This window comes from Netta rufina (genome assembly GCF_964035555.1).
Source record: "Netta rufina genome assembly, chromosome: 9".
Taxonomy (NCBI): domain Eukaryota; kingdom Metazoa; phylum Chordata; class Aves; order Anseriformes; family Anatidae; genus Netta; species Netta rufina.
The window spans coordinates 5967912-5983178 of record NC_140132.1 but is presented as its reverse complement, the minus strand read 5'-3'; the positions used below and the strand labels follow the sequence as shown (position 1 = coordinate 5983178).

Genomic DNA, 15267 nt, shown 5'->3' with positions numbered 1-15267 from the left:
TCTTATTATTTATTGATGTGACCATTTAATAGCATATAGAAAATTAAAAATAATAAAAAGCTAATTAAAAACTTCAGTGCTTTCCTTTTAGCCTTCAGAAATCTTCTGAACTGCAAGACATTTATATCCACAGCACATTACAATTTAAGGGGTTTTCTCTCTGTCATAATCCACGGATACTTTCAATGGATTTTAATGTAGAAAAAACCAAAGAGATTTTCATGCACAAGAAAAGCATTTAATAAAAAATCAGAATCAGTCAATCTTCTTTTTAAGACCAGGTGATAGAATTCAATAGCGGTGATAAAAGTCCTAATAAATTCTAGAGGAACAGTTCAGAGAGCTGAGAAAGAGCTTACAATTTCCTTTTAAGTTCATAAGGGACTTTTCTATAAGGGATGGTTTAAAATGTAAATGACCATGGGGATAAAAATACAGATGCTGTAGCTTCCTATGCCTCTCCAGACTGTATTAAAAAAATCTAAAACCGCGTAACTTTTGTTATTAGCAGTTCACAAATTACAGCTTCCATAGACCCTGAACCTGTTTTTCGAGTGCGCTGTAAGACTGCTGGGATCCCGGCTCTTGAATTTAGTAATGAGGGCAGATTACGTTAATCTAAGGAGACGCCATGAAATCCTTCAAGTAGCTGCAGATAGAGCCTAGACATTTGCCTGCTTTGTTTGGGAGGGGAAGCCCAGCGGAGCCTTGCCGCAATAATAAAGTGCTCCCTGCATGCCAGTTCACACGTGGGGCTAAATCTGAAGTGACATTTCCCGATGAAAGGAGCAGTATTCACTCGTGTGCTCAGCATTTTGATGTCCGCCCCAACCTGGCAAACATGATTACAGAGATCCGGCAGCCGTGCCACAGCTCTATTTAGTCCTCACGGCTCAACGCAACGCCACGCAGAAAATAAATAAAAAATCACAGGCTGCCTTGGGATGGCACTCTGGGAATAGGGCTTCATGCATATGGATGGCCTTGACACACTTTTTGCAACTCCTCGAACAAGGACGGAATATCTGAAGCGCCCTGGGCTGCTGTACCACCCTTGCCAGGCCAGCTCAGCGTCCTGCCCTTCAAACCATGCGCCGGGGCAGAAACTTGGGCGCTCGGGGACGAGCTGTGTTTATTTGTGCTCCTCTGCGTGGCATTTTAATTAGTAACTGTGCGGACTTAAAACCTTTGAATGGACGCACAGGGACAGTTGTGCAGCCTAGCTTTTGTGTTTCCACTCTCTCACAAAAAATCCTGTTTGAGGACATCAGCAGGGGGTTAATGGAAGCTTTGATAAAGTTCTCCGAGGCCTTTTCTTGTTGCTCAACTACAGACTGGACTCTGCTGTCTTTCTGGCTGCTTTCCAACTAATTAATTTAGTCAGCTGCAAAAAGAACGAGAAGAGTTAGAAGCCCAGATAAACATTTGGTAGCCTCGAATACTGCGAGGCGAAGCCTCCTTCCATGTGAAAGTCCTTCCTTGCACACTGCTGACGGGGAGCGCCCAGGCTGCGCGGCAAGCTGGGGGAACGCGGCATGTCAGCGTGCTGCCGGGGGAAGGAAACGAGCAGTTAAATCATCCTCTGCAAATGAACGCTCCAGGACCGTGCCTTGATCTCTGTCAGGTTAGTAACTACTCATCTGTACCTCCAGACCCGAGACCAGAATTTGATCAGATTTGATGCCTCTTAAAAGTTAATTCATATAATTACAAGCATGTTCAGTGCTAACCAGTCCTGAAATTAAACACCTTTTTCCTGAGGTAACAAGCCCTATTTTCCACAGCAAACCATGAGATCCTTTTAAAAATGTGACCAACTTTTATTTAAATGCTGCAATTACTTCTTGGCACTATCTGACACGCAACTTGTCTAAGCTGCTCGCTGAACCCTGAAGCTGGTTATTTACTAAGGATCTTTAGAAAGCACTTTTTTTTTTTTTTTTTTCCTTCCGAGCAAGACTTGTATTCCCCACCTTGAATACAAATTCATGGAAATGGGTGGTGCAGGTGGCTTTGCCAGCAAGCAGGCAGTTGTTATTTTAATTATTATTTCTTTGTGGAAAGCTGCAGTTACCTTAAAATAATAATGTAATCCCTCCCAACAATAGCTTTCCCGGTTTTGTTTTGAAGACAGCAGCACGTATACTTACAGCTAGGCATTTATTACAGGCCATCAGCTAAAGCCTGCCCAAGAACACGGAGTCGTTCATAAGAAACTCCTACTTGCATCTGCCAGCTTGCAGAAGCTCCTTACTCAGAAACATTACCTTACACACAGCATTAAACATGCAGGAGGACAGATCTGAAATGGCCAGCTCTTGACATCCCCGAGACGCGAAGAAATCTCACGCTAAACACGGAAAACTTCCAACTTGGAAGTGTTCCCGACCGTTCGCTTCCACGCAATTCCCAAGTTTCCTGTGCTGGGATCACTTATCTTCCTTGTGGATCTCCCTCCCACCACGGCTCTGTTTGAAAGGTCTGTGGTTTCCCAAAAGACGTGGTTTGGTTTGCTTCAGAAGCCCTTGCGGTAACTCCCTTGGATGGAGATCTGCAGGGGGCAGGCACAGCTCGGCTCCCCCGGACACGGCTCGTCCTGCACCGTGGCACCTCGCCTCGCTGGCCACGGCAGGCGAGACCCCACCGCAGCTGACAGCTCGCCCCAGCCCTTCTGCTGGAAAAGCAGGGGAGGGGTTGCTAATTCTGCCTAGCAGACCAGCGCAAAGCCTTAGTAGGCACACTGGTTTAGATTCAAACTGAGAAAGTTGCATACCATTAGCCCGGAATTCGGCAAGATGCTGCAAGAAATCACCCGGAGTGTCACGCTCACGTATCACCCCTTTTTTAAGTCTCTGCTTGCGGGTTTTGAATCTCTTTCCCTATTGAATAGATGCTTGACACAGCTCCACTTGAGAAACAAGGTGACTGCTGATCCAACATCCTCAGTACAAACACCTTTAAAGAAAAATAAAAACACCCCTTCGCAACTCCCCTTTTCCATCACCCTGGCGTTTTGTGGGCAAAAAAAAAAAAACACAGCAGCCAAAAGTGCTGAACACATCCAGAGCTCTGGACATCTGGCACAGACGCCGCTGTTTGCCAAGAGATTATTTTAAATCAGGCTTTGGGGGAACGGAGGGAGCCAGGGCACTGTGAGTGTTTGCACACCCACAGACAGCAGCACCGGGAGCCCCCCCGGGGGGTGTGCCCGGGGAGAGGCCTCCTGGAACAGGCTGTTTGTGTCCTCTGGCCGCAGGGGACAAGGAACGGGGAAGGGTGGGACCGTGCTGGATGCAAGTCCTTTGAGGAAAATTACATCAACTCCGGGACCAGCAGCGGGGGCCCTCGGCCACCCGTGGCAGCGCCCAGGATTTCTTAGGAAAAAGGGAAAAGGTTTGCGAGGGCTGAGTGTAAAACTGCAGGACTCTGAACAAGCAGAGAGCTTGCTGTTCCTGCAAGCAAAATTAATTTCTTGGACCACCTCCCTGTTGGTAAGATTCTCAAGGTGCACATAGGTATCAATAGCTCGACTCTGCTTCATCTCTGTCCTCCTCTGTAAAAAAGTCAAAAAATGTTATATTCACTCTCCAGGTAAAGAAATTATTTGCTGTTATTTCTACTGAAACCAGGACTGTACTCAAAGAACACGATGGAGCTTCCAGAATCAGATGGACGGATTGATCTTCAGACTATCTGCTAATTTCTCTTTTCTAGTAGCAGTTTTAATGGTATTCATGCAGCCACATAAAGAGAATCCTGCAATTGAAATCTAGTTAACAATGGCTTTTGATGTTTTGCTCTATAGCAGTTCTTCATAGATAAGCTATAAATATCCAGGAAAGTAACACATTTAAAAAAAAAATACTGAAAGCCTGAGGTTTACTGGCTTTGGCATGTTTTGCTTTTGATCTGCCTGAGCAACTATTACTTTGTCGATATACGCAGCGCACACTGACCAAGGGCAATGTACGGCCATGAATTTTTACTGACTGCAAATCCAGTTCTGCACGGGCTAAACCACGCTGGCAGCATGCAAGACCTTATATGCATTTTCCGTGCCGTTCGGCACAACACGTGAGGAATGCTAATCGACATTTGAAAGGGAACGTGGGCTTTCAAAGACCCACCGAAAGGCCAAATGGGAACATATTCCCCCACCACCGGGCCCAGCGGAGCTGGCGGGTCACCTGGAAGCACGCAGCTCCCACTTTTCGCCCCTTCATTTCTAACCTAAAACATGATCTGCACCAAGGGGGTTTTGGATTTGTTGTTTTTGCTGGTGGAATTAAAAACATCCACAAACAAGCACGCCTAAAGGCCGAATAAAGCCGAGCAGCAGCTGACATTTCCCTTCCCCGCACTGAATTTCGGGTTCACCGCAGCTCGGTCATCGCAAGCGCCGCCTGTCCCAGAAGAACACAGGATTCACGTGGGTCCTCTCAGCGGGTCCTGCTGGCACCGTGACCCATTTTAGCCCTGCCTGGAAGTGGCAGCTGAACAACTGCAGGGCTCTGAGTGACAGTGAGGGACCAGGGGAGCATACAAAAGAGGGGGAAGGACTGCGGCACCGCCAGCCGCGCCGAGATGAAGCGGCTGGGAGACAGGCGAACAGACAGCTAGACAGGCAAGGTGTGGGGGATCGGAGACAAAGGAGCGGGGAGGGAAGCGAGAAGAGAAAGAGGAAAAAATGGGACGGGGAGCCTGAGATATTCGTAAGGAAGATCCCTTCTTGAACCTGAGCACAGGCAGCGTAGATTTCTAGTTTTATGCAGGGGGAGAAAGAGGAAGTTTCTTTATTTATCCTCTTTTTTTCATCTTAATTGGCACATCCTTCCTCTACCGAGCTGAGATGGTCTCCTTAAAGACGCACCGAGCCCCAGGTACCTAACAAGGCAACAAATCACCAGGCAGCCTGCCTACTCAGAAACATCAAGCGTTTAACTCCCGCACGAAGGGAGCAAGAAGGAAGCCCATCCCTCACAAAACACAAACAAAAACAAGGGAGGAAAGAAAGCTGAAGAATGAGTTGGGATTTTAAATCTTTTTCAGAGCTTGCTTAGGTTTCCCCCCACCATTGCTCCCCTGCCTTATGAGCTCCTTTAGCACCCGTACAAAGACGCGGTCCCAGCTGTGTGGGACAGCGAACTGGACAGCGAACCCGTCTAGATACCTAAGAAGTCAGGCTGTAGTCTTTATTAAAATATAAAGTGTGCAGTGACTCTTCAAGAAAAAAAAAAAAAAAAAGGAGAGAAAAAAAAAAAGCTTCCTGCTTGCTGTGAACAAGGTCTCTTTATTGAGAGATTTACTTTTAATTTTGAACAGCTTCGCAGCATTATCCTTACTGGGGGGGAAAAAAAAAGAGCCTGGAGATTTTTGAAGTGTTCAGTCAGCTGCCTGGCAGGGATTCGCACTGAAACCAGCCTCTTCTCAGCACCATATGAGAACTGCTGGTTTGCAGCTCTTCCACAAGTCGTTTCACATTTTTAAGGGATGGGCAAAGTGCTGATTTCATTTGAGCAAAAAGAGCCAGCCACAAAAGCCACCACTGCTAGCAGGGACCCTCAGTATCAGTATTTCCCAGTCCTCGCTGTGATGAGGTGCTGGCTGCAAGTTTCTACAGCTCAGGGCTTCATCCTTTGCTTTTTTAATTTTGTTTTAATCTTATATGGGAAAAGAGCAGCAGCTCCCGTCTCAAAAAAATCAAAAAATTATTCTAATAAACATGCATAATAATAGCGAGCTGAATTCACCATTCAAAATTCTTAAAACGGCACAACACTGAAGTGTTTCACTAGGAGATAGAAATTTTTACTTGGTTCAAAGCCTGAAATTTAGATTCTCTCTTAAATATATATACATACATATATATATATACACGTACACATAAAAACCAGGACCTTTTCGAAGCAAGCAGGAAAAATACTTTTTCAAATGCTTTTTGATTCCACTTTGAATGGCAAAAGCTTATTTTCATTTAAACATTTTTCTACAGAATTGGATACTGAAAAGAGTTTCTAAACAAAGGTGGAAAGTAAACAGCCTCATTTCATTATCTCCAGGAGTAAAGCAGCAAAAGCAAACACAAAAACACCTGTGCTTTTCAACTGCACCTTTTATGTCACTGCAACACATTTCTTCAATTTCGTGCTGAATACACCAGTACCTGGTTTCTCATTGTTTTCTGTCTGCCTCCAAGCGCATGCCTTCTTTAGGGGCTGGCACCGATGCGAGCAAACATACAAAAAATAGGATTTCTGATTCCAACATTAAAAAACTGTGTTCTAAAATGTCCACAGATTTTCTTCAGATTACATGGTTGCATATTTGGGGGGTCAGCTTGAGACTGTACGTAAGATGAAGCATTTTTAGTCCCAATCATCCCTATTGATTTTATCTCTAGAATGCACCTCTTGCAAGCAATTCCCTGGGATATGACCCACAAGCGCTGCTCACATCACTAAAGAACCATGCTAACAACATTTCATTTCTATCAAATGTTGGAAAGCACAACCATAGATAGCAAAAACAGTAGAGCAGTTTATAGATTTTCAGTGTTGGTAGACTTGTTTTTATTAGCAAAAGAGGGAAAGAATTTTATTAAAGGAGGAGTTTGGCTCTAATCTTTCTTAAATTAAAAACAGCTGCAATGAAACCAAGGTAGCTTTACATTAGTATGAGAAAGGTGCAAGATCGAAATCATACCTATGGCAGTGCTCTGTCATGACATGATTTCTTTGTAATGAAATATAGTGAAAGAAAATGAGTGGCACTGGAATTCTACTGCACCCCAGACACACATTTACAATGATTAAACAGATCAGTACTTGTAAAACCCAAGGGTCCAACTTTATAAACCTATACTCAAGCCAAGCAGTTCCACTGAAATCAATAGGATTATTTGCATATGTAAGGACTATTTATCTTAGTTGAGATCTATACGTTTAGATCACACATTTCTATTTAGATCTTCTATGCAGCAGAATACACAAAGATGTATGAAGAACAGGAGAACAGCAGCACCTTGGAGTTAATTTTCATGTGTACCGGTACAGCTCTCTCCAGCCCTCTGAAGCATTTGATAGACTGGGCATGTCTCATAATTGGAAATGCTGGCAAAAATACAAATTTCCTGATGTGAAGAACTGCTACTCATGGATAATAAACAAAATCAATTCTTATTTGCATATTCAATCAGATTTCGGTTTGCATATTAAAGCATAAGATGGTAGAATTTTCACACGGTAGATGGATCCCACTCACTTATTCATGCATATATGCATCCACTAATCCCTACACATGCCAAAATCAGTCAGAAATACTCTCTTTGCTAGGCATTCGTAGCACAAAAACACTGTCCCTGCTGCTGTTCTCAACCTTTTCTCTTTTCATATAGCATATGACAGCATTCTCCCGGAGCTTTCTCCTACATCTCTGTAATAGCTCCTGTTCTCTATTAATCATCTTTTCACTGGACAAAACAATAGTTTGGATTTTTGAATTATAATTTAAAAGGGATTCTGTATCACTTTACTGTCATCTTTATGTATAAAGAACAAAAATACAAATGAAAAAAGGACCAGATTTGCAAAGGAGCTTCAGTGTGGACTTGACAATTTTACTTTCAACTGTGACTGCAAAATTAAACACACCTCTCACGATTAATATTGAAGTGCAGTGGACTAGAGCTAGGATTTGCAAGTTTTGATTACGCGTACCTATTTTTCACATGCTTCTACTAGGAAACAGAACTCACAATATTTATGTAGTCCAGTACTCTCAGAACATACAATATTCACATTGTCCCATACACCAGAACTCCACAGATAAAAGATAACCCCACAAGCTACGCTTTAAGGTGCTGAATGCCTGCAATGTTTACGGGACTTGAAGGCAATCAGTGCTGCAAGTGATTAGATAACAGGTTTGACAGTCTTGTAGCCAGTCTGACAGTCTGGATATCTAATTTGCATATAGAAGAGTGTCATATTCAAATGTACATAATTCTGTGCATTAAATTAAAAATTGAACTGGAACTCTGTGCTTGAAATCCTACCTATCTGCAAACAATAAAAGTTTTCATGTAATTAAAGAAAAAAAAAAAAAAGAAATTATCATCAGCACTAAACCCCATTCTGCTGCAGCTTTTGCTAGGACAAACACAGGGAACTGAAAAAACTGGAAGCATTTAGGATATCTGAAATAATCAGGTATAGACACAAATAGTGTTTCACTCTCCCAGACGAGCGAAATGTAAAAATCAGGCAGCATGAAGATGAAAGCTCATATGGGATTTCTCAAGTAATGCCAGGTCTGATCAATTGAAATGTTGTTAGCAGCAGGTTAAGGAGGTATTTATTTAACAACAGGACAGAATCTAATTGACTTTGCAAGGAGAAGAGCGCTAGCATGAAGGCAAGCGAGAGCCGACTCATTCTTCTTTCTGAACGGTACAGAGCTCTTTGGGAGCAGGCAGAAGCACAATGCTGCGCTCCCCAGCCACGTATTTGTCCCTCTGCAAACTCCAAGGGCACGTCCACGTCCACGTGCGGCGTCTCCCTGACAAAGGGCAGAGCTGCTGAGTGGCTCTGGCTCTGTCCCCTCCGCGTCGCCCACGGCAGCTGTGCTGTTCTGCTTCTGCAGAATGCCTCCCAGTGTCCTCGCAGTGTGCTGCAGCGCAGCTCTGCAACCAGCTACGCTAGTCAAACCCTCCTCGGTTTTTCTAGCTCTACAGAATTTAAACTATCCATATAAATAACCCAGAAAATAAGGGTTTGACCCAGTTATGCATCCTTGTGTTCATTTGCTCGTGCTAAATTTAATGGAAACCACAGCTTTCCTAAAAACAGGCAAAATGGACAGGAATAAAGTTCGTATTTAGGCTCCTACCTGCTTGGTTCGTTGTCACAGTGACTGACACAGCTTGGTCCTGGCTGGGATTGTGCTTGGACACTCCATTCACTGCCCAGACTTCAAAGGTGTAGTTTGTGTGTGCCAGGAGGTCGGTGATGGAGACCTTGGTGGTTTTCAAGCCGTTCTGCTGCGGGCTGAAGTGCACACCACTGCCACACGACCGGCAACGGCTGAGGTCACCCGCACCGCACCTCTTGCACACCACGTTGTAGGAGATGTCCTCCCGACCACCTTTGTTCTGCGGGGGGCTCCACTCCAAGTTCACCGATGTCTCATTGACGTTGGAAATCAGGTTCTGGGGAGCAGACGGAGGGCCTAGAAAGAAAACATCCACATCATTAGTAACTGGAAAGACTGTGTGTACAATCCCAGTGAAGTCAATGTCAGCGGAGACTGTGCAGAATTTTATTTCTGTGTTCTTCATGAAGATGAAAAATTAACTAGCAAGTCAAACTCTAACCTCTTCATGAAGTTACAGTATTTTCCAGCTCAAAATTAACCTGCAAGTCCAGTACTGCAATCAAACAAGAACTGTATTCTTCACTTGCGCTCTTTATACTCCTTAGGAAATCTTAAATACGTATTTGGTCTACTTTACATTCATTTTTCATGATCTCTCAAGCAAAGCATTAAATGCACAAAACTCCTGCTTTATTTGAAATTTTCAGGGTCCTCCATTACATACAGGCATACACCCACTCAAAATCTTGATCTCCCAATATTTTTATTTTCTTAACAATAGAAGTGCAATATTTTCCAGACAAATTGATGTCAGATCACCTTCAGCAAATCCTGAAGCCAATCAAGCAAAGGGCTGGACGTGGTGCTCTGAGAAGATACAACCTGTGGGGCGCAGGAGGAAGACTTGGGCAGAAGGATTGCTACAGCTCTGAAGGAGGGAGGAGGCTGCAACAGGGCAGCCCCACGCTGCCCATCAGGAACCTGCTGCCACGTTCAGGGTTGGCTCTGCCCGGCCCCGCACACTGCCTCCAGCACCACCCTGCCCACTCCGCAGCCAAAGCACAGGCAGAAACCTTATTGACATGCTTCAGTCCCCGCAGGCACCAGCCCAATATGCACATCAAAAATGCAGAAGAGCTAATCCTCTGATCCTTAATCTAATTTCAATACAGTTGAGGTGAGACACACTTTTTCCATCCTTAAATTTAACAGGAATGATTCAGAGCAACCCCATGAAATAGATGAAGGATTTTATACAACACAAAAGCTTCGCTGATCATCAAAATGCAGCCACTTCTGGGGCCGAGCACAATGGCTCTCTGACTGCATGCACAATACTGAGGTACAATATTTTACCTTGTGTCCTGCCCCGAACAGAAATGAAGCGGAGTGAGAATGGAGCATGCAAAATGTAATGATCCAAACCAGAATGCAGTGAAAATGGCAGTCCTTAGTAATCACGCATGGCTAGAGCTTTAAATACAGATGTTATTACTGGCAGAACACTGGAAATGATTTTGTAGGAAGTCACAAATTCAATTTTTATTCAAGATACAGGAGAGCTCCTTAAATTTCCCAAAATATATTTGATGGTTGGAATTCAAAAACATTCAACTAGATCTGCAGGCAGAAAGGAAGGGAAGATAAAGTTCTTACTACTTTCATTCCAGGTTTTTCGTTCTTGTTATTTGTTAAATGTTGTGAAATTGAAAAACAATTCAGCCAGCACCAATAGTTTCATTAAGCGTAAAAATAAATTAATCTTAATCTCTCGTATGCCAAAGGTACAACAGCACCCACCAGGCTAAACTGGGAACTGAATAAATTGTGGTGAAACTCTGCTGAAACCATGAAATGACTCAAGTATAGCAGCAAAGAGGTTAAGCCGTCTAAAGGTGACTGTGGTGAAGATGAATTTTGGCTGCCTGGATTCATCAGGGCCTCAACATGGAAGGCTGAGATCCGAGCACGCTGCGGAGGTGGAGGTTTTGAGGGCTGCATCATGTCCTGGGGTCTGTGCTTGAAGCTGCCAGGACGTAACAGACGTTCAGCAGGACACAGAGTATTTGGATTTTTTAAGAAGCAGATATGTAAGGAAAAAGTCTGAAATGACACAGAGGTCAAATGTACCTACTTATCTTCAGCACCTAGATGAAAGGCTTCTGCTGCAAAAGTGGCTGAGCAAGGACTGTGTCTCTGTGCTCAACTTCACAAATACAAAATTAATATATTCATTTTGAGAGGAGGGAAATCCTCCCTTCCTGCCAAACCTTTGAAGCACAGTCTCTGGGCTAAGCAGAGCTGGCAGGCAGAATTAGTGCCACGAGAAGACAGAGCACAGGGAGGCCCTGCCACAGGGACTCCTCCTGCCTGCCGCACCACAGGGCTGCAAGCCTGCACTTTGGTTTACGCACTGGCAGCACACGGGACTCCCAGGGACAAAACCCTTTTACCCAAGGGTCAGCTAGTGCACAGCGAGACCCTGAGAGGAAAAAGCAAGCAGCTTTTTCTTGCAGAGTGCTACCTGGCTGCATTGCACTGCCCAGGGCTGGGACAGCACGGGGCCAATGCCCCCTGCCAGGGCGGCCCTGGCGTGCCCGTTAGCTCACAGACAGCAGCCAGGTTGGGGTTAATCTCAGACTTGCTCTGACGTCCATTAAGATATTTTCCAAGGCTCTAGGTCCAGTTTCACGTGGGAAAATGTGCCAGAATGAATCAAGCTCCTCAGAAGCAAAAAGTCAGTAATTAGTATGTGGGACAGGGCAGAGCAGTGTCTAAACAGAGACGCACCGAAGCGGAAAACCAGGGAAGCAGATGCTTGCAGGTCACAGAGATGAGCGCACCACCTCCAGCATGAAAAGGAAGATGCGGGGGAGTTTCCAAATGGTGGGCTGACATTGCAGTGAGGGGAAAAGCAATTTCCTTTCTTTCTGGAGCATAGTTGTTAATGGAGCTGTTGGCACCGGGAGTGGGGAATAGTTTCAGATTGATGGGCCTGGTTTCAGATGTTGAAACACGGGGCGTATCTGCTCCTTCAATGGTGATCAGGATTTGCTTTGTTTCTGACAACAGAGCCACTGCTGCTAGAGGAGAGGAAAACCCTTTCATGGCCGTGGGAGGCTGGAAACGCCAGCATGGGGGCACCCAGACAGGGACCTGCGGAGCTGCCCCACTCTGGCACTGGGGGGACCCCAAAGAGGCCCCGGGTTGACCACGGGGCCTGAGAGCAGGATCCCTCGCCCACCTATTCAGCAGCACCACGAGCAGACACGGGGGAACGGAAGTTTTTAATTTTATTCCTTCTTGAGACTCCATAAATCTTGCTTCACAATAAACCCATCGAAATCAACTGAGCCATGAAGCAAATGGAAAGGCCTTGGGTGGAGCAACTTCGCTGTGTGTGTCTGAGCTCAGGGAAACACCGAAGAGTCTGTTTAGCAACAAATAATCTTTGTCAAGCTAATCTTGCTATCTTCCTCAACCCTCCTATTAGATTTACTTAAATGTATTGGGCAATGCAGATTGTGTATGTCTTTCCCTTGCTGCAATAAGCTACAGGCTTTATATCTTTTTATCTCCCTTTCATCCACAGATAGACAGATCTGTCTGTCTTAATGACACGTACCCCATCTCAAATGAATATTCAGGAAGACTAGAGTCTTTAAGGAGTTAAGAGCATCAGCACTGACTTGCACTAAGGATATATTTTCACAGTCTTACCTGCATTTTAACTTTTCTATCCACCACTATTTCTCTCCCCCCATTCCTACAAGGTACTCAGGTCCCACTCCCAGGCAGAGGCCTCCTGCAAGCCACTGCAAGGCTGATACGAGGCTGTTGAAATCCACGACAAAGACAGGAATCATCACCTGACCAGCTCCCTCCTACCTTATCCGAGCCATCTCTGAGGATTACAGGTCTCCCTGAGCACACCTGAGGAGCCCCCTCTGCCTTGTGCCAGGGACTGGCAGCTCTGCAGGACTAAGGGAGCCCCTCTGCAGCGCGGACACTGCTGTCAAGTGAAGCAGGGTGCAGACATGAGGCCATCTCATTATGCTGTTTGTTCGCATGAGAATAATGTTCAGCCTTTAAGACAGCTGCCCTACACGTTGCAGGACCACTGGAGGTTGCAGGCTCAAAGTGTGTCCGTTGTTCAGACAGCAGCCTGCCGAGGAAGCCATCCCTAAGCCCCTTTCTTCCTGCCACCAAACAGCCACGGGAGGTTCAACCCAGTGGAGGTAGCAGGAAGAAGAAAGCCCATCCTCAATGCAGCAAACAATTTCAAGAGGCAAACAGCACAAACAAGATTAGCAGCAACCAAGTGAAAGCTCCTCCTGCCCTCGGGGATCCGTCTCGCCCAGACCTCCAAGCGTGCCAAAGGGAACACCAGGACCCTCAGTGTGCCCCAGGACACAGCAGCCAAAGGCACCCCAGCACTCACTAAATCTTGGTGAGCATTGAGCCCGAAGGAGAAAGCCTTCCCCTGAGCAGATTGGGTGTACCACAGAGCTGTGGGGAAGGGGGTGCTGGAGCTGGAGGGCCCCCAGCCAGGCACAACCTGCCCCTCCTGCAGCTGCAAACATGGGCAGCTGGCAAATACCTGTGGAAAGAACTGCCCTGGCATCTGAGGGCAGACCTGTAAATGTGCTGTGTGACTGCATTTAAATGGCTGGAACAAAGGTTTTAATATCACTGGTTTTGCATCTTGCTTTTTTATTTTTTTCTTACTGATCTGCCCAGCACTGTGCTTCTCTGAAAGCCTCTGTGGGTGTATGCAGTAAATTCAATTACAGTTTTCTACAACCAGACCAGACAGACTTGTTTGACACAGAGAATACTGTCTTCACTAAACCAGTTCATTTAGTTCAGCAGCAGTGTATGGTTAGAAGGCGTGGATTAAAGGGCAGCAAGAGGAGACGAGAAATAAATGATTCCAGGCAAAACACCTCCCAAGTGACTTCGCTGTCCCACAAAACGACAAGGCATGAGGAAGAACTTGCAGCTGGGCCCTGTGCTGGCCCAGGCTGACACAAGTCTGAACCCCAACGCTGACAACCAGCAGCCCCAGATTTTGGTCAGGCCTTTAGAGCAGCCAGAGCAGATTTCATCCCCTGTGAAGTGCAATGGTGACAAACAACTTTTGTTCACCAAAGCTGTATGTGACTAAAAAAAATGTTTGTTCTTTTTTCTTTTCCCAGAGGTCCCATAGACAAAGCACTGAAGACAACAAAGCTGCAGGGCTTTGGCCTAGCCAATTTTAATGGACCTGAGTAACCTTACAAGCTATTTTCTCAGGTTGAAAACCAGAAACATCACAAAACAAACAAAAAAGCATTTCAGCAGAAGGTTCTGTCACTTTCTGACTTAAAGTGAATTCAGAACTTTGAGAAACCCACTGTGTTGGCACTGAAAGTAAGGCTCTCTCCAGCTACCCACAGCTGTCCCGGCCCGGCCCCTGGCAGAGGGGACTCCTTTCTTTGTGCTGACTGCGTCCTCAACCACTGATGGTGGTGGTGGATTACTTTGGCAGCAACATTATCCATTAAGGACTACGTAGATATTATCAGTATTTGGACTGTAACCACATCTGTTTACTATTAACCTGTGTTATGGTTAATATTTATTACCTTGAAAGATAGATCTGTGGGAGGACATCTATTAAAAACACATGCTGAAACCCACACTCTCCACGGAAGTGCTAATGGAGATATTTCAAATATATACCCTCAAGAAGCCAAGACTTCGTTACGAGCATCCTGTCAGTCACCAGATCAGTGCATTTAAAGTGCAGTCTCTTTTAAAAAAAGGAAGATGCTTTCAAAACCTACGTATGCAGCTGAGTAACAAGCAGGATGAGGTTTTTCAGCCCTGGAAGGAGAAAATGATTAAAAAAAATAATTTAGTCTGTATGTGCATATGTGTAAAAGCACATTTCTCTATCAGGTAACGGACGCCTCTGCAGCCAGGGCAATGGATAATTATTTTCAAGTGGGTTGTCACCCTGCATTCAGCCTGCGTTTGCCTGACAGTGTGAAATTGGAAGGAAGCTTCATTGGCAATTCCCACCAGACATCAGAAAACCTTAAGCATGTAGAAAAGACTTTAATCTTCTTTAACCATTCCCGCACTCTCCTTGAGGAAAATATCAGCTCTTTTTTGAGGCAGAAAAAGCAGACCTTAGCTTGATAAGGATTAAAAATTACTCTAAAACTAAAATAATACGATAGCCTGCTGCAGTTGGAAGCTTTTTAACTTCACCCTCAAACAGAGAAAACTCTATAAATGTACTGTTAAGTGCAGCAGAGTGCCAATTATACGTTTGTTAATCAATCAGACGGACAAGTAAGCTTCAATGGGCCTCAGACCAGGACTGACAAAAGGATCCTCTTTACAAGC

At 45.1% G+C, this 15267-nt stretch overlaps 1 protein-coding gene across 1 annotated transcript in view; it reads right to left on the bottom strand.

Annotated features, from left to right (window-relative positions):
* EPHA4 (EPH receptor A4) overlaps positions 1-15267 on the bottom strand; it is a 95151-nt gene that overhangs the window by 37182 nt on the left and 42702 nt on the right. The window contains exon 5 of the mRNA XM_084292154.1: positions 8887-9225. Within this exon, the coding sequence (XP_084148280.1) occupies positions 8887-9225 (339 nt within the window). The remainder of the gene's footprint in view (positions 1-8886; positions 9226-15267) is intronic.